We start from the raw sequence: 24,807 nt of genomic DNA on the forward strand, positions 1-24,807 counted from the left end.
CTCAACGGAGAGCACAGGATCCTTGTATGCACTTTACACTTACTAATTCATAATCCTGAGAATACCCTTTGAGGCCAGGCTCTTATTATTCCTGTTTGAAAGTGGAACTACATTAAATTTTCAGCAACCTGCTCAGTTAGTAATCTGAAGTTAGGCGCTGTGGCTTTGACACTCCTGTCTCAAGGCACCAGCCCTCTTTGGCTTCAGTGCACTCACTCCTTCCTGGGCACAGTGAACAACATTGGCCTTTTCCTGCATATTTCCTTCCCTCCTCCCTCTTCTCTCCACCAGGCTCTAGTTCTGAACATACCACACATGTGACTGATCAACCAGAACATAGTCACCTCCTTCTTCTCCATTCCATTTTCTAACTTGTAGAGTTTTCCCAGGGAAAACTCAAAGTTCCAAATGACTTCCCTGCTTGAAGTATAAAGGTCATGAGAAGGATTAAAACTTTTTCAGGATGTTTTCTCTCTTTAAGTCTTTTCCAGAACACAGTGACTATCATTGCCTCTGGGCTTGGAAAAGCTACACAAAGGTCCTCAGGAAACGAACGGGAGGGGGTGTGAGGGCATGGGAGTGGGGACTGTGAGGGAATTAAGGTCTATGGACCACCCGTGGTAGATTCTGTACTCTGAGATGTTCCTCTTTAAATCCATAAATTGAAGTACTCATCCCTAAAATGATATTATCTGCAGCCTAGGCTTTTGGGGGACATTGGACAAAGCTAGCACTCTACCACTTTGAGCCACAGCTCCACTTCTGGGCTTTTTTCATTTTGGTAGTTTATTTGAAACAAGAGTCGTCTCATGGACTTTCCTGACTGGGCTAGCTTTGAACCGTGATCCTCAGAACCCAGCCTCCTGAGTAGCTAGGATACAGATGTGGACCATTGGGGCCCAGCCTTAATGTATTTTTTTGCTACACAAAGCTTATTTAAATTGTATGAAATGAAAAAGAGCTGTATCTGGGAGGAGAGTTTAATATTCCTGAATTATACAATCATATAACTAAAAATGCAGAAAAATTATAAACACATCTGATTCTACATCTTAAATCATTTGGGGAACAAAAATTACATCAGTGTTTTGATGTAGGCACTGGATTCAGTCAGCCAAAATCTTCAATAAAACTTCAAAGATAGAGGAAGATTTCTGGAAGCTCAGATACCAGGATCCTTAATCTTACAATAATCTTGCCATCTTCTTACAGTCCTGCCCTTAAACCGGCTGGAAGATAATCCTAATTACCACCTATAAAGTACAAGAAAGTTCCAGTGAACTCCACCAGCAAAGATCTATTTAGTATTTCAGAGAACCAATTAATTGTTTTTGACAAGACCAGACCTTGGGAGGGCAAGGGGGACAAAAATATGAGAAGGGGTATCAAGGTTTGAGAAGTAATGCACTCACTACCTGACAAATATAACTATAACCCCTCTGTGCATTATCCCAACAATAAAATACAATAGAAAAAGGAATTTTAAAAAAACAGACCTTTAGAGATTTCAGAAATTTCTAAAATACAAAAAAAATTAACTTTTGGCACTTTTCACAAATTTACTAATCACAAAAGAAATATTACGCACTTTTCAGTATCCTTGCTGTGTAAGAGATTTATGTAAATTATAAGGCAACATCTTCAGAAAACCTCCCAAAGCTACTAAGGAGGTAGAGATCAAGAGGATCAAGGTTTGAGGTCAGCTGGAACAAAAAGTAGCAAGACCCTGTCTCAACAACAGCAACAAAAGCTGGACATAATGATACACACCTATAATTCTGACTAGAAAGGAAGCCTAAGTAGGACTGAGGTTCAGATCTACCTGGGCAACTATTTCAGGCCCTATCTCAAAAATAACTAATGCATGGATCCGAAGTGTGGCCTAGCAGTAGAGTTCTTGCCTAGTATGCACGAAGCCCTGGGTTCGATTCCTTGTTACTACATACATAGAAAAAGCCAGAAACGATGCTGTGGTTCAAGTTGTAGAGCACTAGCCCTGAGAAAGCCCAAGGACAATGCTCAGGCCCTGAGTTCAAGCCCCAATACTGGCTAGTAATAATAATAATAATAATAACAACAACAATAACTAAAGATGCACAGACATGGAGGGACAGAGGATGAACAAACACAGCAGTGGTAGTCACTAGACACTATGTTGAAAATGGGAGAGAGTAAGGGAAGAAGTGACAATGTCCAAAACAAAAGTGGAAGGGAGAGAGGATATAGCTCATGAGCAGGTAACTATTAAAGATGATATGGGATACATGGGGGTTCATTAGCCTATTCTTTTCAAGGTCCTATGTTTTGAAACTGTCTGCATTGAAAAGAACTTTACAAATTATTATACATCTAAACAAACTAATCCCACCTTCATATCTTAAAAGCAAATAAAGACTAGTACCTTCCAATCTTTGAATTTTTGCTTTCACAGAAATAACAGCTTCAAAGGGCGAAACTCTGAGCTCAAAACATGTTCCAGTCAATGTTTCTATGAAGAGCTCCATGGTATCGTACAAAGGAATTTTGTAGTAAAATGCTCCCACGTTATCTTCATTGAAGAATGGAGGCTCTTTTCTGTTATCCATTACTTTGGCTTTTCTAATGCCTCTGGAATAGGGTGTATGCAACTGTATCCCACGTCTACCCGAATCAGCTTTGAACATTGGTAATATGTATCGTTGTTCATGTTTTGAGTATTGTACCTAAAAAACAAAAATAACTTTTTAACAACTCTATTTGAAAATCTCTGCTTATATGAAGATTTCTGAGTAACTCTGGTCCATGTTAGTTTACATAGTCCCAAAGTTCATTTTAAGTGCTTTTAATTATGTCGAATCCTGAACTTCTCACACATACCTGCCTCTTAAATTGCAGATGGTAGAATAACAGGAATTTTTCTATATTTGTTACTATCAAATTATATATTAATATCATACTTGATCTAAAAATACTTTTTTTTACCACTCCTGAGGCTTGAACTCAGGGCCTGGGCACTCTTTGGACACTTTTTGCTCAAGTCTAGCACTCTGCCACTTCAGCCACAGCAGCACTTTCAGCTTTTTTCTGTGTATGTGGTACTGAGGAATTGAACCCAGGTCTTCGTGCATGCTATGCTCCCAGCCCTGTGTATATATTTTTTAATAAAATATCTAAATCAATTTATCTAAAATATATAAAGCATAGTAACTTTACAACCATTATATCTGTGGCCTACTGCATAAAAGCATGCATCTTATTATATTCCTTAAAAACAGACTAACAAGCCAGTCACCAGTGACTCACACCTGTAATTCTAGCTATTCAGGAGGCTGCGATCTGAGGACTGTTGTTTTCAAAGCTAGCCTGGGCAGAAAAGTCTGTGAGACTATTATCTCCCCAGAAAACCAGAACTGATTTGCAGCTCAAAGTGGTAGAGCACTAGCCTTGAGCAAAAGAGCTTGGGGAAAGCATCCAGACCCTGAATTCAAGCCCAATAACCTACCAAAAAAAAAAAAAGAAAGGAAGAGGTGGGCACAGGGGTGGGGAGGGAGAGAGGGAAGGATATAGAAAACCAGACTAATTAAGCAGAACACTAGTGGCTCATACCTATAATCCTAGCTACATAGGAGGCTGAAATCTGAGGACAGCAGTTTAAAGCCAGCCTGAGCAGAAGTCGGTGAGATTCTTATCTCAGATTAATCACCCAAAAACCAAAAGTGGAGCAGTGGCTTCAAGTGTTAGAGCACTAGCCTTGTGCACAAATACAGACAGTGCCCAGAGCCTGAGTTTAAGCCCCATGACTGACAAAAGCAAACAAACAAATGAAAAAAACAGACTCACTAAATAATCATCAGGCTTGCCAGATGGCATCAAAAACTTTAGGTTTCTATTGGTAATATAAACTGGACTGTCTTCATTCACAAACATACCAAATAGCTAATGGGTATGAGAGACAGACAAGGTAGTAAGGTAAATGAAAAGTGTGTAATAAGGAGAATAAAGATAATTGAAATGGTAAACTGTAATGAACTGGTAAAAACTATAAAGGGCCTTGAACTTAAAACTATAAGCACAAAAAATATGTATCTTGCATAAAATAGCTTTTTTGAAATATAATTCCCCTACTGTGTACTCATTTAAAATCTTATATTCACTTCATTTTTAGCATATTTACAGCATAGTGGAACAATACAATACCCCCCACCCCCAGTGCTGGGGATTGAACCCAGGGTATTGCACTCACCCACTGAGCCACACCAGCAGCACCTAAGTCAACTTTTGTATATGTTTCAGGAAGGGTAAAGCTTCAGAGTTGGAGAAGCATGTCAACAAGGAAGCCTAGGAGAACAGAAAATGGATACTACTATGAAAGTGTAAGACACAGAAACAAATGCTTTGATACAGAATTTCTTATCAGAATGATACAAAAAAATGATGTCAGAAATGCGTTTACTCATTTGCTTGTTGGTTTAGAGACAAGATCTCACTTTGTGGCAAAGTTTATTCTTTCCATATCAACCCCCATAGCTGGGATTGCAGGCATGCACCATCATATGGGGCTTAGAAATGTAATCTTAATAACTCTAGTTAATAATAATCATAGTTAATAACTTTAAAACCGTGATACCCCATAGACATCTGAAACCTGGACACCTGAAATCCTATACATTCAAACAAATCTTTCTCCTAAAACCCTTATCTATTTAACACTACCTCTATCATCTTGTCATTGAAATCACTTTTCCATACCACAAGCACCCATGACACCTAAAATGAACCAGTCATGACAATAGGACTTTTTGAATTTCTGTATTCTTGAGACCCCCCCCCCGATTCACAATGATGACAACATAGTTTCAGAATACTTGTAGCTCTGAGTTTAATAATTTCCAAACCTGGTTATAATCCTTGCTTTACTCTTCCAATGAATTCAACTTTTTGATTTTTCTATTTTACTTTTGAAAAGAAACTTTATTTTTTGTGCCCGTACTGGAGCTTGAACTCATGGCCAAGATTATCTCCCTCAGCTCTTTTTGCTTAAGTCTAGTGCTTTACCACTTTGAGCAAAGTTCCACTTTGGGATTTTTGTGGTTAATTGAAGATAAGAGTCTCGTGGACTTTTCCTCCCTTTAAACCATAAATCCTTGGACCTCAGGCTTCTGAGAAGCTAAGATTATAGGTATGAGCCACTGGCAGGGCCTGGACTTGGAAAGAAACTGGATGAGGGTATCATCTTATCACATTGTTTAGTCATGATTTTATTCTCTGTTATTTAGGTTGGAGTAGAGGAAGAGGTCACATTAAGTTCTAAAATTATTTTATTCTTCAGAAAACATTGCAGGGAAAATTTACCAATGAGGGAAATGAATCTAAGTTAAAGACAAGAATAAGTCTGTTTCTTTTAACATGTACTTGAGTTCTCAGCAAAACAAAGGATAAAATCCCCATAGGCTCCTTCCCTCCCTTCTCCTCCGGGCTGGATCCTGCACCAGCATGGCACATCAGTACAAGTGGTGAACCTGTACCTCATTATCATCCAGTCTATAGTTTACATTAGGGCTTACCCTTGCTCCTGTGAATCCTATAGGACTAGACAAATGTATAAAGGACATCTATTCACCATGATACTATCAGTGTAGATTCACTTCCCTAAAATTCTTCTGTGTTCTGTTCTTGGCATCCTTCATGCTATTTCCTGATAACTACTTATAGTTTTGATGTCATATAGTTGAATTCTTATGATACATAGCCTTTTCAGAGTGATTTCTCTTATTCTATAACATACACTTAGGATTCTTCCATGTTTTTTCATGGCTGCCTCATTTTGCTTCAGTGTTGATCTGTATTCTCTTGTCTGGATCCCATTCACCTACTGTGGAGTATCTGGGATATTTCCCATTTCTAGCAATTACAAACAAAATCATTGATGCTGTATTCAGGCTTGGGTGTAGATATAATTATCCAACTCAGGCTAGGTGTGGCTCAAATGGTAGAATACTTGTCTAACGTGCACAAAGCCCTTAGTCCCATTACAGGACCACCAAAAATGGAGGAAGGAAAAGAGAGAAGACAAAGATGACCACTCGGTAAGTTCCAAGGCATGCCGTGTGTGTGCTAGGCTGTGTGCTAACGTGTGTTTAGGTGAAGCAGGACGCAGTTAACTCCTGCCTATTACCTAGCTACTCAGGAGGCACCTTCCAAGCAAATGCAAGGTCCTGAATTTGATTATCAGTACCCCCTGGAAAATGGGTAGGGCAAAAAGAGAGAGAAAAAATATTTCCAACTCATTTGGGAGATCCCATGGAATGCAGAGCAGCTGCTGGATTTAAGAAGTAGCCAGACTATATTCTAAAGTGCCTACACCAGCAAAGCACTAGAGTTCTGTTGTTCTATTTCCTCACCAGCACACACACACACACACACACACACACACACACACACACACACACACATTTATTTGTCATGGGTCTTGAGCTCTGGGCATGGGTGCTGTCCCTGAGCTGTCCATCTCAAAACTAATATTCTTTTTTTTTTTTTTGCCAGTCCTGGGCTTGAGCTCAGGGCCTGAGCACTGTCCTTGGACTTTCTCAAGGCTAGAGCTCTACCACTTGAGCCTCAGCACCACTTCCGGCTTTTTTCTATGTATGTGGTGCTGAGGAGTTGAACCCAGGTCTTCGTGCATGCTAGGCAAGCACTCTACCACTAGGCCAAACTCCCGACCCCTATTCTATTTTTTGAGCCACACCACCACTTCCTGTTTTCTGGTGGTCAATTGGACTTCTGTGCCCAGGCTGGCTATGAACCCCGATCCTCAGATCTCAGCCTCCTGAGTAGCTAGGATTACAGGTATGAGCCATCAGCTCTAACCAGTATGTTGTGGATTTCATACATCCCAATTCATCATATAATCCTAATTATAGTATGCTGTTGATTTAATTTTCCTCACAACATGTAACATGAGCAGTTATCTTTTGGAAATGTAGAACTGACCTGTTATTTCTCAGTTTAAAGTCTTGTGATGTCCACAGATTAACTTTCAGACTCCCTAGAATGGCTCATAAAATCACCCACATTATCTTCTAGTGTGTGTGTGTGTGTGTGTGTGTGTGTGTGTGTGTGTGTGTGTGTGTGTGTGTGTATGTCTGTCTACATGTGCTCCTCTACTGGTGCTTGAACTCAGGGTCAAATTTCTCGCCTTCAGCTTTTTTGCTCAAGGTTAGTACTCTATCATTTTAAGTTGTAGCACCATTTCTAGCTTTTTGCTGGTTAATTGGACATAAGAGTCTGACAAGACTTTTCCACTAGAACTGGCTTGCAACCAAACTCCTCAGATCTTGCCTCCTTAGTCAGGATTACAGGTATGAACCGCCAGTGCCCAGCTATCAGCCACTTTTACTTGTCTATATACTTAACCCCAGTATGTCTCAAACTTTGGTCCTCTAATCCTTATATCTGCAGATTCAGGGCCTATCAACCTCTGTATTGCTGCTCCTATCCTGCCTTATGAAGTGATGAGCCCTTGATCACCTTTCAAAACTTTGTTAAAAGAGTTAGGGATGTAGCTTAGTAGTAGAGATCTTGTCTGGCATGTGAGGGACTCTGTGTTAAATTCCTAGTATTGGCAGGAAACAAAAAAGGGCTGAGCTCACGTGTCAATTACCCTGCAAAATCAAATGTATTTGTTTACCCATCTCATACATTGTACCCATAACAATTTCATTTTTACATATAACTTGTCTTGCCAAACTATAAGCTGTTTAAGGGAAGGACACCATCTGATGTCTTCTTTGTCATCCAGAGGTGTGTTACATATACTGATACTCATTAAAAGTTCATTCAAGAAAGAAGTTTTTTAATTTAGTTTTTTTGATTGTTTTTTTAGGGGCTAGAGGTATGCCTCGAGTGGACCTGGCCAGTGGAGGGCTCTGAATTCTAACCCCATACCACTACCATCATCATCACCATCACCACACATATATACACAAAGTGGTTTAGAAAAACAAAAACAAAAACATAGTCTAGATGAAGTATGCTTCTGTGAGAGATATGGGAATGTGATTTATTTCCAAAAATTTGCTTAGAGAGATGTAATTCCTCACATATATGAGTTGGAATCACAGGCCATTTGACTTCAAAGTCCACCAAAACTTATCTCACAACAAACATGCACATGCAGGTATTTCTGCTGTAGTGTAATAGTCATAATGCTTAGAGGAAAAATATAGCTGGTTAGGAAGCCTGAACTGCATGGCGCAGGCAGCCAATGTTACCAAACAAACAGCATCCCAGCAGGAAAAGCTGTTGCTGACAGCTTTTCCAAACTACGAATCAACAGAATATTGCAAAGCACTGTGCCACTAATACTATGGGGGCTAGTGACAATAGCCAAGTATTAGAGATGCACTGGTCGGGTTTTGTTACACATTATCTTCATTGCTCGATGGAGGCACTGGGCTCCTGTTACATACTGACCTAAGGCTTGCATGTTTACAGCTCTGGATCAGTCTGATAGTGAAATACCTGCATGTCATAAGAAGATTCTGAAAGGCATTTTTACTTGTTAGGTGGCAAATAAGAACAGAATAGGGACTGAGCAGTTCCTGGGTTCCCACCACAGTCCTGCTCACAAAGCAGCTGCTGGGACGACGGGAGTCAGATGTGAAGAATCCTGAAATGAACATTCAGGAAGAAAGACCGGGGTGAGCACGGAGTTTGGAATGAAAGGATTTCCTTTCATTCCCTTCACTCCAGCGTTCTTTTAGAGCAATGCCCTGAAATAATAATCAAGCTGGAGAGGAGGTGACCAATGCAGACATGGTCCTCCCCCTAACCTGGCCTGAGAATGGCCAACGAGATCCCTGCAATGCAATTAAAAATATTAACGGTGTTGGGGCTTCCGCCGAAAGTCTGGGTGCAGAAAAGGGAGTGATTTCCAAGGAGGGAAAGAATCAAGGGCGGTAACCCAGCTGTGTCATCATCTGCGAGAAGGTTCCAGGCGCACAGCCCTCCTCCGGCCACGGACAAGAGGGCCGCGGCCCGAGGGACCGCGCCCTCGCGCCCCGCGCCGCCAGGCCGGGAGGCGCTGAGGCCGCTCCGCGCTCGCCACCCACCGGGGCGCCGGCGGGGACTAAGGAGCGCGGGGTGCGGCCCGGCGGCCCTGGGCCGAGCCGCGGGCGGCGCGGCCCTGCTCGGCCCCGGCGCCCTCCCCACCCGGCCCGCTCGCCCTCACCGGCTTCTGGTCCGCTTGGCGCCCGCCCTAAGCAGCCGGGGACGTGCGCGCCCTGCAGAGCCTCCGCCGCAGGTACCACCGCGACGCAGCCAGCTCCCGCCCTTTGTGACACCGTCCACCAATCGCTCGCCGGCGCTCCTGGGGTCCTCCAATCAGCGGCGGCGGGGCGGGATGGGGCGGGGCCTGGACCCGACGCTGGCGGTTGCTCTGGCGCCGGGGACTCCCGGGCGTTTGGACCGGGTTGTCGGTTGGGAGGTCCCGGATGTTGACGCTTTGCCTTGACAACCGTGGACCCAGCCTTGGGGACGCGGCAGGCGGCTGCTCACCGGTTTGTCTGCCTGCCCAAAGGGCCCAGGCCTGTGCCCCAGCCCCGGGGCACACGCATGGCCTCTCTCCAGGCCGGTGCGGTCCCTAGTGGCCTTCCCTGGGCCGGCGGCCTGACGTAACCCTTTCCGCACCAACCGCCCCGGTATTTCTGGCCTCAGTTGCCCCATCTGAAAAGTGGGGCCATCCTCCGTGTGAGGGACGCGCGACAGCAGGTAACTCCTTGAGGACCTCCCATTTCCCGCACACCCGGGGTACGGAAAGCAGGTTCTGCTGTCTCCAAGCTGCGGTGCTGGTTGCCACGTGCAAGAGCTCCGCCATCACACACTTCCTCCCACCCCGCAGGAGCCTCCTGCGTCCTTTGCCTCACCAGGGGATCCCGACAGTCCCAACAGCCTCTCCCCCCAGGTGGATCATGCGACTACAAGGAACTTATCTGGCTCCCACAGAGGGTTCATTCACTGACTTGGAACCTATCGGGTCTCCACGGTCATTCCCTGAGTTACTACCATCAGTATCCAACAAGCTGTGGTGGGATCAAGGGATAGACTCCCGAGTTCTCATTTGTTAGTCTCTCACCGTTTAAACTATATGCTGAAGAGATGGAGATTCCTTGAGGACAAAGACAAGATGCTAATCATCTTTGTTTTGTGTTCATTGCAGAAGACAAGATCCCAGCATGGGGCCTAGGCTGATCTGAACTGGTAATGCTTCTGCTTCAGCCTCCCAACATCTGGGACTGTAGGTGTGTGCGCCCACAGCTCTGGAGTCTTAACTAGGTAAAAATTGCTTGTCAACCCTGCTATCCAGTCAAGAGAACTAACAGCATGAGAATTGGAGTCAGGAAGATTAATTTAATGACTTAGCTTCTAATAAGTTCCATTATCTACCCAGTTACAGGGATGTAATGTTCTCTGCTTCTTACAATTCTGCAAAGCTGTTATCAAAGCCCTTCATTTATGAAAGAGGAAAGAAAAGCTAAGGAAAACAGAAGAGTTTGCCAACAGATGAACAGCTCAAAGTGGGAGAGCCAGATGTGAAATTTGGGAAATATACAAGACTCTAACCTTGCTCCGCATATCTCCTAGGTTTCAGACCTACTTGTGAAATTAGGACATCACCTGTTCTGAAGACTGGAAACTGAGAAAAATAACATAGAAAGTACTTCCCACAGGAACTTTTTTTTTTTGCAATGAAGACTCCTTTCACTTAACCTCTCAGAACAGCAATATGATTTATTCCAGACCCTATTGTCTACTGAATCTCCTAGAATCAATTCTAAAGACCCAAGGAGATCTGACAGCTTCAAAAGGAAACTGAAAGTTGTCAGTAAACGTTCATAGAGTCAGATCCACACTAGGTTGGGCTCAGATACCCAGCGAACAGAAGGGAGATGTCTGAAAAGGCTAGACTTAACTACAAAGTGCCCTCTTCTGCTACCAAGTCACTTACAGACAGAGCAGGGCACACAGCTGACCCATTGAAGGACATAAGGCCATTGGCTTTGGGCATGAGTCCATTCTCCCATTCCAATCATCACATACCCAAGGAAGAAATCAGTGTGGCTTCAGGATTGTTGAGGTCAATCTGGCTGGCTCAACGATTGTGTCATGGTTGCACATTAAATAGCAGTAACATGGCAGTAACACAGGAAAAGCTGGAATGGGAGTGAGCCGTCCCCATGGCTGGAAGTTATTGCACTGGACAAGCAGATGCAGAATAGTGTTCATCAGTGGAGTTCTTGGGGTCAGTGCTGCTCCTATAGGCTAGGATAGCTCTGGCTGCTGACAATGCTATCATTCTATATGAGCACATTCCGGCTATTATTTAGCCTTAGCCTGTTCCCTCCATAAGTTAATGCAAAGCTCCAAGGATGCAAATGGATGCTTTGGAGCAAGGGTCAGCAAATCATTTCTAGAAAGGGGCCAAAAGTAAGTTAGGCACCCAGGCTATCCAATCTTTGTGACAATTACTCAACTCTAACATTGGAGGTGGATGTAAAGCTACAACTATAAATGAATGGGTGTGGCAGTGCACCAATAAAACTTTAGAAGATTGGACAGTGGGAAGAACATAGTTTCCTTAGAGGATTTGCGGAGGCATTTTCAGTGAAAAACACCTGTCACAGGTGTAGACTTTCTAACCTCTACCTTTCATTCTCCCAACTACTCCTTAACCCCTATGAAGTCTTGACTTAGCTAGCCATTTATTTTGTACTCTAGACTCTTCCCCCATTAAAAATTTCTAATATTCTTAATTTTTTATGGACTTAATAAGACTGAATACATAGAAACAAGTTGCTCTGAGACATTTATTGTAATTCTTCCATTTTAAGCATGATTAAAATCTACAGAAAAATAATAAGCACATCAGATGTAAGATGAGCTAGTTGTTTCAGTGTTTGCTTTTCAGAACCTAAGACAATGAGCATCAGGGCTAACTCAAGGCTGTGGCTGAAAAGTGAGAAGTGGAAAATGATGTTCTAGTGGTCTCCAAAGGCATTCAGGGGGTCATCAAATATGTTGGCCACCTTGGGTTCAGATCTTGGTTCAGGTGCAGAGTGCTGTGCAGAGTGGCTTTTTGGTTTGGTTGTTTTGGCCTGGACACCAGAGAAGATGTCATCTATGAAAAGAAGGGGGAAAAAAAGGTTGCTAAATAGGAAATGGGAGCTTTTAAGACATACGCACATAAAATACTGAAGACTCATTTGGTTAAAGTATAGGGCACCATGAAACAGATAAAAGACTTTTGGATTTTTGTCTCTGTTAACTGATTACATACAAACAAGTAACACATTCTCTGTTAGCATAAATTTTTCTGGTATAAAAATGTTGTGTAAGACACACAAAGATATGAGCTGTCATATGGCACCTTGCCTAGGAACTTTTGAGCTACATTGTCTGTATTGTGAACTCCCTGACCTTATTTATTGCTTTATTGTTTTATGGCCTTGTCCTGATCTGAGATTTACTGCTTTGTATGAATGTAACTCCTGGCAGTTCCTTGTTTCAAGAAAGTATATAAGACTGGATTTAGAAATAAACGGTGCTGCAGTCTTAAGCTCACAGCCTTCTTGGGCTGCTGACTTGGGCTGTAGCCCTCCCAAACCTCCCCCCCCCAAAAAAATGTGTAAGAGCTGGGAAAGGTGGTTCACACCTGTAATCCTAGCTACTGCGGAGGCTGAGATCTGAGAATTAAGGTTCAAAGCCAGCCCAGGCACGAAAGGACCTGAGACTCCTATCTCCAATTAACCTCTAGAAAATGAGAAGTGGAGCTTGGCTCAAGGGATAGGGCGGTAGCTGTGAGCTGAAAAGCTCAGGGACAACACCCAGGCCCTGGGATAAGGTGGTAGCTTTGTGCTGAAGAGCTCAGAGACGGCACCCAGGCCCAGAGTTCAAGCCTGACATCACACCAAAAAAAAAAAAAAAATGTGTGAGATGGGTGCCAGTGGTACACGCCTGTAATCCTAGCTACTCAGAAGACTGAGATCTGAGGATTGTGGTTTGAAGCCAGCCCAGGCAGAAAAGTCCCTGTGAGACTCACTTTTTTTTTGGGGGGGGGGGCAGTCCTGGGGCTTGAACTCAGGGCCTGAGCAATGTCCTTGGGCTTTCTCAAGGCTAAAGCTCTACCACTTGAACCATAGCCCCACTTCAGGCGTTTTCTATGTATGTGGTACTGAGGAATCGAACCCTGGTCTTTGTGCATGCTAGGCAAGCACTCTACCAGTAGGCCAAATTCCTGGCCCCCTGAGAGATTCTTATCTTCAACTAATCACTCAAAAACCAGAAGTGGCGCTGCAGGCTCAACTAAGAGAGTGCAGGACAGCTCCCAGGCCCTGAGTTCAAGCCCCATAACCAACAAAAAAATAAAATGTTTAAGAGTACACACAGAAGAGGAGGAGGAAGGGAAGGTAACTGGAGATCTGATCCAGTCCAGGATCTTCTGAAATGCTGGCCTTATTTCTATGTCTTTTCATTCTGCATTTTAAAAGGGCAAGCATATTATGCAAAGGGAAATCAAATACAGGTATCATCCTCTTTCAGAATCAATCACCGAATTACCTCAACAGTAAGAATGACATTAAAACGGGGATATAAGGCAAGTGCCATTGGTTCTCGCCTAGAGTCCTAGCTACTAGGACGCTGAGGTCTGAGGATCATGGTTCAAAACTAGCCGGAGGCAGGAAAGTCTGTTAGATATTTCCTAACTTTAATTACCAAAAATTCAGGAAGTAGAGCTGTGATTCAAGTAATAGAGCATTAGCCTTGAACAAAAAGATGCTCAGGACAGCACTTGAGTTCAAGTCTCAGAAACGAACACAAGCAAAAACTAAAAAATACACAACTGATAACTACATTATTTCTAACCATGATTACCATTAATAGGCTAATGGCTAAATAAAAGGCATTCTTAAACATTAAAATCTAGGAAGGAGATTTCTGTGTACTGACCTAGGCATATAAATGTGACTAAAAGGGACTTTACCAAGTAAAGTGTACTGTTTTTTTTTCATATATTTTTATTGTAATTAATAGAAGGGGTTACATTATATTCACCAGATAGAAGGTGCATTACTTTACAAACATTGATACCCTTTCTCATGTCTTGGCCCCCATTTCCCTCCCCTTACCCCCGCCCCTCATCTTGTTTTCCCCCCTTCCCTATCTGATTTCAAATAACCAAATAAGCATATATACAGTATATCAGATAACAAGGTGAAATACTGTAACAATATGAGATAACCAGGGGACCGCAAAAGAGATGAAATATAACAGTATATTAAGGACAACAATCACTCATTATATGGCTTTTGTTTCTATATTCTGGAGGTCCTTTCATTTAGCATCATATTATATGGCCTTATGTATCTAGGTTTTGTTCTATTGTAAATCTCTGCTAGGAGCGCCAAAGGTTTCTACTGATTATGACAAATGAGAGAAACCATTGAGCCTATGTTCCTTTGAATCTGGCTTACTTAATATTTTTTCTAAGACTTTCCATTTCCTTATAAATGGGGTGATGTCATTCTTTCTGACAGCAGCACAGAATTCCATTGTGTATAAATACCATGTCTTGTCAATCCACTCATCAACTGAGAGGCATTTGGGTTGGTTCCATATCTTTGCTATGGTAAATAGTGCTGCAATGAACATCGTTGTGCTAGTGGCTTTAGTATGTCCTTGTTTCTGGACCACTGGGTAAATGCCAAGTAGTGGAATTGCTGGGTCATAGGGGAGATCTATGTTTAGTCTTTTGAGGAACCGCCACACTGCTTTCCATAGTGGTTGAATGAATTTACACTCCAACCAACAGTGTAGTAGTGATCTCTCCTGGCCGCATCCCCTCCAGCATCTGTTATTATTAGATTTCTTGATCATGGCCATTCTAACTGGAGTGAGATGGAATCTTAGAATTGTTTTGATTTGCATTTCTTTTATGGCTAGAGATGTGGAGCATTTCTTCATGTATCTATAGGCCATTCTTATTTCTTCTTCAGAGAAGACTCTCTTTAAGTCTTTGGCCCATCTTCTAATGGGATGGTTGTTTCTTTGGAGATTAGTTTTGGAGTGATTCAATTTTTTGAGCTGTTGATAGTATTTTAGATATGAGGCCTTTGTCTGTTGTATGTTAGTGAAGATCTTCTCCCACTCTGTAGGCTTTCTAGTTTATTACTCTTAGTTTTAAGGTATTTAGGCATATAAATGTACATGAGCATCGCTGTCTGAAAGGAGTCACACCAAACAATTCAGGTACATTTAAAGCCTTTTTTTCTTTTCACTTTTCTACATTTTCTGAGTTGGATGATTCTATTACCATTAGCACATATTACATTTTTGGGTGACTAAAAATTCAAGCCATGTGCACATGTAATTGTAATATTTGGGAGACTGAAGCTCCCAAGTAATCTTGGCTATAGCAAGATCCTTTCCAAAAAGTAAAGTGAAGTCTCAGCTGGGTGGAGTAGAGAGTAGGGAACTGCATGTGGAAGCCAGCCCAAACATAAAAATTCTTAAAACTCACCAGGCAATGGTGGCTCATACTTAATCTAGCTGCTCAGGAGGCTCAGATCTGAAGATCATGGTTCAAAGCCATCCCAGGCATGAAAATCCACGAGACTTATCTCCAAATAACCACCAGAAAATTAGAAGTGGCACTGTGACTCAAACTGGTAGAGTGCTAGCCTTGAGCTGAAGAGTTCAGGGACAGCACTCAGGCCCAGAGGTCAAGCCCCACAACCCCCCCCCCCCAAAAAAAAATCCTTAAAGCTCCATCATCGCTACTTGCTGGACATAGTGAATGTTATGTAATCTCAAGCTCTGATGGAAGCACAATAGTGCACACTTGCCATCCCAGAAGCAAAGGGAAGTACAAAAAGAAGCATGGTCAAGACCACCTGGGGCAAAAAGCAAAACTTGACCTCAAAAATAACCCACATAAAATAGGGCTGGCATAGAAGACCACATGGTGGAACACTTGCTTAGGAAGTGTACAACCTTGAGTTCAAACACTATTACTGAAAAAAGTCTCTTTTGCACTTCATGTTGTAGGACATAAGAAAAGAGCACAGGTTTGCTGAGTGGACAGACCCAGTGTGGCTCTGCTGCACCAGCCATCTCCCAGATGCAGACCTGGGAGAGGAGAGAGCAAGAAGCCTGCTTTTGGCCTCAGCACAGGGCTATTAATATAGGATCTAGTCTACATATATAGCTACTTGCCTTGCAGCAAAACAGAAGTAGTAGCATGTCTTCAAACAAAAACTGGAGAAACCAAGTGAATAGCACTGCTATGCTACACTGCCCCTATAGAAGTGCTGTCCTCCCTCTGCAGCTCCAATTCTTTTTTCTGCATATTTTAATCCTTAAGTTGATATGAATATATTTGAATTTTACTGTTGTGTTGGCATCAAAGTGCATATTCCAGGATATCATGTTTATATGTTATCACAAAAATTAAGAACTATGGAAATGTCTGAACTATATAAATAAAACCTCTAAGATTACACTGTTCTAAAATTTCTATTATTTCTTTAGGTCTTCATGAAGCATTCCATCTTTATAGATCACAATGCTCTATTAACAGATTTATGTGTTCTTTTTCCACCCCTCTTAATATAAAAAAAATCATTCAATTATTTTCATCTGATATTTCACTAAGTATAAGATTCATAATGTTGACAGTAGATCACTGAAGTGAGTGAAACAAATTTATCTTTGTTGTACCAAATACCCACTCAAAAAACAAGCTTAATAACAGATGCCTCCAGGTGTATACAACCACTATAGTGAACTACTTGTGTTTCACAGGTGAAATTGCTAGTCTATGTAAATAAACTGGAAAGGACTTGAGTATACAGCAATACATGTCATCAGAGTTCATTCCAACTCGAGTAACTCTGGTGGCCAGGTCAACCTGGGTTAGCATAGAGGCAGTTTCTGTTGGTTCTTCTCTTAACATCATGGTGTTTGTTAGTGGATGGTAGGAGGGCATAAGAGTTTTATTTACTAGCCAGGTACCAATGGCTCATGTCTGTAATCCTTGCAACTCAGGAGGGTTGCACTTTTTTTTAACTTCATCTATTTATATTTTTGCCAGTCCTGGGCTTGAGCTCAGGGCCTGAGCACTGTCCCTAGACTTTCTCAAAGCTAGAGTTTTACCACTTTAGGCTTTTTTCTATGTATGTGGTACCGAGGAATCAAACCTGGGTCTTCGTGCATGTTAGACATGCATTCTACTATGAGGTCAAACTCCCAGCATTGCAATTTGAAGCCAATCTAGACAGGAAAGCCCTTGAGACTCTTATCTCCAGTTAACTACCAGAAAACTGGAAGTGGCATTGTGTCTCAAAGTGGTAGAACAATCACTAGCTTTGAGAGAAAAAAGAAAAAGCTCAGGGACAGTGCTCAGGCCCTGAGTTCAATCCCCACGACTAATTAAAAACAACAACAGAAACAAGTTCCCTATTTACTTAAAGGCCTTAAAGGTCACATTCTAGCTTCTTCTTCTTCTTTTTTTTTTTTTCAAATATTTTATTCATTTAGGAGGGATCTGATAAGTTCCTATTCTAAGACCAATTGGTGATGTGAGAATAACTCCCCCCCCCTTTTTTTTTTTGCCAGTCCTGGGGTTTGAACTCAGGGCCTAAGCACTGTCCTTGGGCTTTTTCCTCAAGGCTAGCACTCTGCCACTTGAGCCACAGCACCAATTCTGGCTTTTTCTATGTATGTGGTACCGAGGAATTGAATCCAGGTCTTCATGCATGCTAGGCTAGCACTCTACCACTACGCCAAACTCCAGGTCCTTCATATTCTTTTTGTGTGTATATATGCCTGTACTGGGGGCTTGAACACAGGACCTGGGTGTTGTCCCTGAGCTTCTTTTGCTCAAGGCTAGCACTCTACTACTTGAGCTACAAGCTCCACATCCAACTTTTTTTGAGTAGTTTATTGGAGGTAAGAGTCTCATGGACTTTCCTACTTGGGCTGTGTTCAAGCCATGAAACTCAAAACTCAGCCTTCTGAGTAGCTAAGACTACAGGCATAAGCCACCAGCACTTGGCCTTCATCTTCTTAGATGTACATTATTATCCATCCTTAGGCCTAAGATCAGGAACAAACCTAAGAAAATCTACTGGGGAATCAGTACCCAGGAAAGAGACACAGGCAGGGGATAACAGAGGTAACAACTTACCCATATCGTCATCAAATATAGACTTAGTTTCCATTTTCTTTTTGGACTTTTCTTTTGGTTTTACAGTTAGGTCAGCAAAGATGTCAATATTATCATCAAATAAGTTGGATTCCAATGTTCTTTCCTTCTCTCTCTTTTTTTGAGAGGGTATAATTGCTTCAGTGGCAAATATATCATCCTTTTAAAGCAAAATAAATATTTTTTTAAAAAAAGGAAAGTCATTTTAAGTCTATTTTTTGTTCTTTTTTTTTTTCCACTAAATAAAGTGTGGAAATCCACGCTGCCACGACAGTCATGGACAGAGCTATCCCTCTGTGTGGTGGACACTACTCTAGATCTCTGCACAGCTGTTCCTTCTTGTTCTTCTAGTCCCAATTCAAATGCCAACTCTGCTAAGGCCTTCTCTACCTGTCCTACCTGAAGGACAGCATCCCACCCTTGCCCAGTAACTTCACCCAGATAGTTTTCTAAATGGCAATTAGTCCTGTTAGAAAGCATTTTAATTATCGGTTTTCCTGGTTTCTCTTTGGTTTTCTTCCTGTACTTGTTCTGTGGAACCCTGGTGCCCAATAAACATCTAGAGAGAAAGAGCCACTGAAGATCTTACTGTCTGCTCTTTTGCTAAACTAGCAGTTGCACCCAGGAGAAATTTACTCAGAATCAGACCGAACATTCAAGCTACTCTGGTGGACTTTTATCTAGGTCACAGTGGCATGTGAGGAAGATAACAAATAACAGTCTATAAAAAATCAATACCCAGGGCTGGGGGTGTGTCTTATAACTTAAAACTTTCCCAGCATATGTGAAGTTCTGGATTCCATTTTCAGTATCTTGAAAAAAAATTATTTTTTAAAAGACATATCAAGGATCCCATATGACAATAATTACCCAATGTGAAACAACAAAAACCACTTCAGAGTCAATGTCAGTTAGTAGTAGGAGATTCTAATCGTAATTATTGAGCAAACAAACACCAGGTATGTACAAAAAGTGCTTAACATAATCTATGGCTCAAATGAGCCCAGCAACCATTTTCCTTAACAGAAAAAGCTAGGAAGTATTTTGTTACCTCAAAAATGTCTTGTGTTTTTGTGACATCTGGCTGACTGCTGGATTTGGACTGATTCTTTATGCCTTTCTGCTCTGTAAAGAGATCATCTTCATCTTCCATGAGAGGAAAGGGGTTGGTTTTCTTTACTGGTCTTGGTTTTACAGACTGAAAGAGATCACCATCCTCATTGGAGTCACCGAGAGCAGGAAACAGTGTGCTTTCCTTACTTTCTCCTCTTGAGGGGGGCAGGGAATCTGCTGCTTTGCCCCTGGCTTTTGTTCTCTCCATGGACTGAGGTCCAGTGCTCTTGGCAAAGATGTCCTCAGAATCAAATAGATCAACCTCGCCTCTGGACTGATGCGGAGACATCACAAAGGGGCTGTTGTCCATGGCAGGTGGTAGAGCAGCACTCACAGCCAACTCAGAGCTGACTTTTCCACTGGCTGCTTGAGGCTGGGACTGATGACCATTTGGCAAAATGGCTCTATCTGCCACTACCGCAATGGGTCCTCTGGGGAGAGTAATGTCCTCAGACTCACTAGAATCCTGGGCAGCGAGTCTCCTGGCCGCACGGGTCTGTGGCCTGCGCTTCCCTTTCACTTTGACACGGTTCTATAAGGGCAAAAAAGAGCATATTGACCTGGCAATAAAAACCTAAGAGGAAAGTAGCAAAGAACTATTGGCTCAAAATACTGCAGGGTTATATGGCCTACTTCCATCAGGTATTATCGAAGAAATAAGAGGTTCTTAAAGATTTCCAAAGAAAGAGCTTATAGCTTTAATGTTCTCCGTTTTTTTTCCTTTTTTGAGTATAGTTTCACACAAAAAGATTCATGGGCTGGGAATGTGGCTTTGTGGCAGAGCGCTTGCCTAGCATGCATGAAGCCCTGGGTTCAATTCCCCTGTACCACATAAATAGAAAAAGCTGGAAATGCTGGGTACAATGGCTCACACCTGTAATCCTAGCTACCCAGGAGGCTGAGATCTGAGGATTATGGTTCAAAGCCTGCCTGGGCACTAAAGAATGCGAGACTTTTATCTCCAATTAAGCACCAGAAAATCAGAAGTGGCACTGTGGTTCAAGGGGTAGGGTGGTAGCCTTGAGCTGAAGAGCTCAGGGACAGCGCCCAGGCCCAAAGTCCAAGCCCCTCGACAGACAAAATAATTAAATTTAATTTTAAAAAAAGAAGAGAAAAGAAAAAGCCAGAAGTGGTGCTGTGGCTCAAGTGGTAGAGTGCTAGCCTTGAGCAAAAGCTCAGGGACTGAGTTCAAGCCCCAGTACTGGAAAAAAAAAAAAAGGAAAGGAAAAGAAAATAAGATTCAATATTGTAGGAATCTCAGAAAGTAGGTATGTTAGCACTCTGGGACCCACCAACCTCTTTGATACCTCCTTTACCTTTCATTGAAACCTGGGTACCTTTCAAAAGAATGAATCAGAATTTGGACATAAACATAGGGGACTAGTTTAAAATCATGCTCCAGCAGTAGGACAGGGGAAAATTGAGAGTATAGAGACAAGGAATCTATGAAACTATTTTCCTGAAGTTAATAAGCATTGCAATTAAAAAATCAGGCTCCAGCAGCAGGAGAAGGGACAACTGAGAGTATAAAGACAAGGAATCTGTGAAACATTTGAATTCAAACAGTAAATATTACATGGAGGAAATATAAACCATAATGTAACATCAAAACATGAGTCTCAGAATAGCTATGATTCAAGATAGCTGTTATTTTCCAAAGTACACTACCAAGTTCAGTTTTGAAAAGGTATAATCAACCTTAGGCAAAGTACGTTATAACATCTGCCTACTTCAAAGACACTGTGCAAGTAATTTTAGGAAGTACCCAATTTAAATTTTTTAAAAGTTAATAAAAGTAGCAACAAGAAAAGAATGTTTTGCTTTTGGGAAAATAGGTCTAGAAACAATTGAAATAAATGTGCTTGCTAGTGTTATGTCCCACTGCTTACATGCAGATCAGCTAAGAGTATTTCGAAAAGGAAACCTGTTAAAATGGAAGGAAAACTTTGAGAGTTCAGAGTCCACTGAGGATATCCTAGTGAAAGCATGACCACTTTCCTAGCTGGGGAAGGAGTGATATGGAACCTCAGAGGGAGCCCTGGACTTGGGGACAAAGGGCTGGAGGCACAGAAGTGGAACTGTAGGCTGGGCATAGCAGTTCCCAGTGAGGCTGATACATGGCTAGAGGGCAGCAGCAGGTAGGAGCACGTGTGTTTCGATATTGGGGAACAGGTTCAACTGCAGTTCAGGCTGCAAACATGGGGTGATTACTTGGAAAAGTTGGAAGCATAGCTTGGCACCAACTGTTAAGGGGGGTTCATGCCAAACCAGGAGCTAGGATTTTCTTCTTTGGGGAGTGAGGGTCCCAGAGTGGGGAGACAACCAGTGAAATGAGGGACTTCCAGAAGTGGAATTAGTGAGTTGGAGTGAAGCAGGAGGAACGGTAGGCCAAAGGAAAGAGATGCCACCTTTAAACAGAAGCTGAGGTGATAACTGTGTCTGTAACTTATGGGCTAGAAAGAGCATTCAAATTCTGGTCAAAGGAAGAAGCAAAGATCGTTTCATCACCTTGTTTGCACTGTGTAAGGTGTCTGCCTGAGCTGGAATGTCAAAGCTCACACCAGCCTCCCCGCTCCTAGGAAGAGTGGGGATGGATTCCAAGCCGCGGCTACTTCCAGGTTCAGATGAAGGAAAAGCCGATTCTGGTGAAACAGGCTTTGTTCCCAAAATCTGAGGAGCCACTGCAGGCAGCAAGGCCGCTGGGTTAATCACTAAATTTGCCTAAAGAAGAAAAATGAAACTCAGTATTTGTTCTTACATACAGCAGTCTTATCCTTTCTGTAACAGAGGAGAACCAGTGCACACAGGGTAGAATATTAGAGAAAAGGAATGCGGCAGAAATCACCTGATCTAGCCTTAGAATCAGAATAGAGGAACACACACCTTTGCCCACCATGGTGATCAAAGAAAGGACTTTAGAAGACACAGTGTACAAGAAGCAACAAGGTAAGTGTGGTAGGCGGGGAGGACAGGGAGAACAGATAAGAAAATGCTTGGTAGCAGCTGAAAAAAAGTGCACATCTAAACAAGATTTACAGATGCCACAAGGCAGGCAATGAAGATGCAGACATCTTATAATTACTTGTATTTTCCCGATCCGAGTGGATGGCTCTTTGGTTTTAAATGGAGCGAGACCTGATGAATCCTGTGTGAAATTATATTTAGTTAAAAATCTATTTGGGAAACAGTCTTAGGTTATATGCATGCCTTTAACTGTGATGGAGTAAGGCTGTCCCTTTCTGCATTTCACTGAAACCACACCTGGGGCCTAGTCCAAACATACTTCCGGCACTACCAAAGTCCCCACCACAGCAGGGAAATGGGAGCTGTCAGATCATACAGGGAGTGAATGGAGATGTAGAATGGAGCTGCATTTTTGTCAGCAGAACAAAAGCCTGAGCAGCTGGCAAAATTACCATTCAGGTTACCCAACATGGCAAAAGGTCAAGGTGCACAGTCTCCTAGAGTATGAAACGTAAGTTCCAAACTCCAAAGAACCTTTTTGGGATAAGTTAAGTTGTAAAATGCTAGTCTAAAAAGTTCATTGTTTTCTCAGCTCAGAGCATGGAGATCTCAGTGAAACACCTAGGACAACCAGCTGTTCTGGCAGAGTTCAATGAGGGAGCACCAGTCAGCTACCTTGGAAATTGTGACACTGAGAGGCAATGGAGAAATCAGATGTGATTCTTAATCTCCCTTGAGAGAGTCCAGAGGGAATAATGGGGCTCTACTGAAGAAGATGCTTTACTCTGACCCCCATCTTGAAATCAAATAGAACTGGATTCAAAAATAGTTAAGTACAGAGTCCCAAGACAGGAGTAGGGAGAGATAGGTGAGAATGAAAGTATGTAATAGGAAGAAAGGAGACCTAGGTGCCATTTACTTACTTAATCAGGAGACTGCTAGATAACCTGAGGTTTGCATAATGGAACTGATTTGTGCTGAGAGGCAAAACCCTGAAAGAAATCACTCCTAACCTGTGGTGCGTCAGATTTCCATATGTCGTCTTTGCTACCTTGAGTGGATTCAGGATGCTTCTGGTTCTTGAAAGAGGAAACAGGCTTGTCTTTTTTCACTACTTTCTTTTTTTCTGGTACCTTCAAAGGAAAACACAAAAGTCTACCCTGTATCTTAGAAATGTTAAACAGAAATCACATATAAAAAGGAACCTGGCTTCTGGATTTTAAACCTTGTCAAATGAGTGCTGAACTAGCAAGTATCATTTCAGAAACAGTGTTCTAAAGACACTAACTTTCTAGGAGCAGTGTATCTCAGTGGTAGAGAGTTTGCAAAGCAAGCCAAAGACCTGGTGATTAGCACAGAAAGAAAAGAAAAGAAAAGAAAAAAACCTGTCACATACACAGGTGGTCTTTCTGTGATAAAAAGAAAATAGTGATATATAACATAGCAAATAGTATATATAGAAATTAGTACAGGAGGGGGCAAATAGAACTTCATAAAGTTGTGTGCTTAACAGGCAAACAGATGCAAGCAATGGTGACTCAATAAACCATCTAAAAATGTGAAGGAAGGGATGACACTGTCCAAAAAGAACTGTTCTCGGTACCTGACTTTTGATATGGTAACCCCTCGGTACAACACTTTAATAATAATACAATTATATTAAAAAAACAAGTTTACAACAGAAAACACAGGTTAGTGAATGCTTTCATGTCCATAAAGAACACAGGATGAAGATCAATAGGAACTGGTTTCTAGCCTGTAAACTCCTATCAGCTTCCATACTCATAGTGTGTTATCTGGAGTTTTCTGTCCCTGATTGTGACCATATGCAGAACAAAAGTCTGATACCATTGGCTGGGTCTTGGCAGAGCTGAAAAGATCATCATCGTCATCATCATCATCACCATCACCGAACAGGCTCCCCACATTTGGCTTGGAGAACTAGAACAGACAATGCTCGGGTTGAACACCCGGAAGTAAACGGTCTATAGAGGGCTAGTGAGCCATCAGGACATTATCTAACACATTAGTCAAGGCCAAAATGTGGGAACCCCTGGGAACTGACCTTGTTTTTTTTGGTGCCAGCAAATAGGTCGACATCAGGGTCATTGTCCTTTTGGAGCTTGTGGCTAAAAAGGAGCTCTTCATCCTGGAAGACACCTGTACTTTTGGGGAGGGCATCAGGAGTGGGACCCTAGGACACAAGATAAAAGACCACATGTAATAGGGTATCTAAGGCTGTTACACAAAAATTACAACAAGCTTACTCCTGAAATCTGAAAATCAAGTTTCAAAGACAGTCTGGGCAGGAAAAGGCTGTGAGACTCTTATCTTCAATGAAGAAATGGAGCTGTGGTTTAAGTGGTAGAGTGCTAGTGTTGACCAAAAAAACCTCTGGAACAACATCTAGACCCTGAGTTCCATCCCTAGGACCAGCACATACAAGCAAGTCACAAAGCAAATAGAATCCCTTTGCAGCTTTGCTTACTGGC

The 24,807-nt window shown here is 42.2% G+C and overlaps 2 protein-coding genes and 1 long non-coding RNA gene across 13 annotated transcripts in view; 1 reads left to right on the forward strand and 2 right to left on the reverse strand.

Annotated features, from left to right (window-relative positions):
• Positions 1 to 9,303, reverse strand: part of Zfand4 (zinc finger AN1-type containing 4) — a 45,185-nt gene extending 35,882 nt beyond the window's left edge. For 6 of the 7 annotated variants that reach the window (XR_016537869.1, XM_090346803.1, XM_090346802.1 and 3 more), the window contains exons 1-3: positions 9,209 to 9,303; positions 4,223 to 4,317; positions 2,402 to 2,702 (exon numbers count right to left, since the gene is read on the reverse strand). Coding sequence is in view for 5 of the 7 variants with exons in the window: in XM_090346803.1 (XP_090202929.1) it covers positions 2,402 to 2,663 (262 nt within the window). In the remaining 2 variants the exon portion in view is untranslated. Of the gene's footprint in view, positions 1 to 2,401; positions 2,703 to 4,222; positions 4,318 to 9,208 lie in introns of those variants that run through there. The other variant, XM_090346807.1, reaches the window with a different exon arrangement.
• On the forward strand, positions 9,122 to 10,745 carry LOC150054460 (uncharacterized). 2 transcript variants are annotated; one of them, XR_016537871.1, is made up of 2 exons: positions 9,122 to 9,280; positions 10,196 to 10,745. It is a non-coding gene; the product is annotated as an uncharacterized LOC150054460 (long non-coding RNA). The 2 variants fall into 2 exon arrangements; XR_016537870.1 differs by lacking the exon at positions 9,122 to 9,280 and adding an exon at positions 9,474 to 9,747.
• Positions 10,746 to 11,829: 1,084 nt separating this feature from the next.
• LOC150054461 (WASH complex subunit 2A-like) overlaps positions 11,830 to 24,807 on the reverse strand; it is a 69,729-nt gene continuing 56,751 nt past the window's right edge. For 2 of the 4 annotated variants that reach the window (XM_090346798.1, XM_090346797.1), the window contains exons 24-31: positions 24,381 to 24,509; positions 24,164 to 24,256; positions 23,329 to 23,448; positions 22,434 to 22,496; positions 21,860 to 22,072; positions 19,290 to 19,883; positions 18,221 to 18,398; positions 11,830 to 12,154 (exon numbers count right to left, since the gene is read on the reverse strand). In XM_090346798.1, the coding sequence (XP_090202924.1) occupies positions 12,015 to 12,154; positions 18,221 to 18,398; positions 19,290 to 19,883; positions 21,860 to 22,072; positions 22,434 to 22,496; positions 23,329 to 23,448; positions 24,164 to 24,256; positions 24,381 to 24,509 (1,530 nt within the window). In that variant the 3' untranslated portion in view covers positions 11,830 to 12,014. The remainder of the gene's footprint in view (positions 12,155 to 18,220; positions 18,399 to 19,289; positions 19,884 to 21,859; positions 22,073 to 22,433; positions 22,497 to 23,328; positions 23,449 to 24,163; positions 24,257 to 24,380; positions 24,510 to 24,807) is intronic. The other 2 variants (XM_090346801.1, XM_090346800.1) reach the window with 1 other exon arrangement.

Source organism: Megascapheus bottae, chromosome 15, assembly GCF_031878675.1.
Source record: "Megascapheus bottae isolate mThoBot1 chromosome 15, mThoBot2.hap1, whole genome shotgun sequence".
NCBI classification, from domain to species: Eukaryota; Metazoa; Chordata; class Mammalia; order Rodentia; family Geomyidae; genus Megascapheus; species Megascapheus bottae.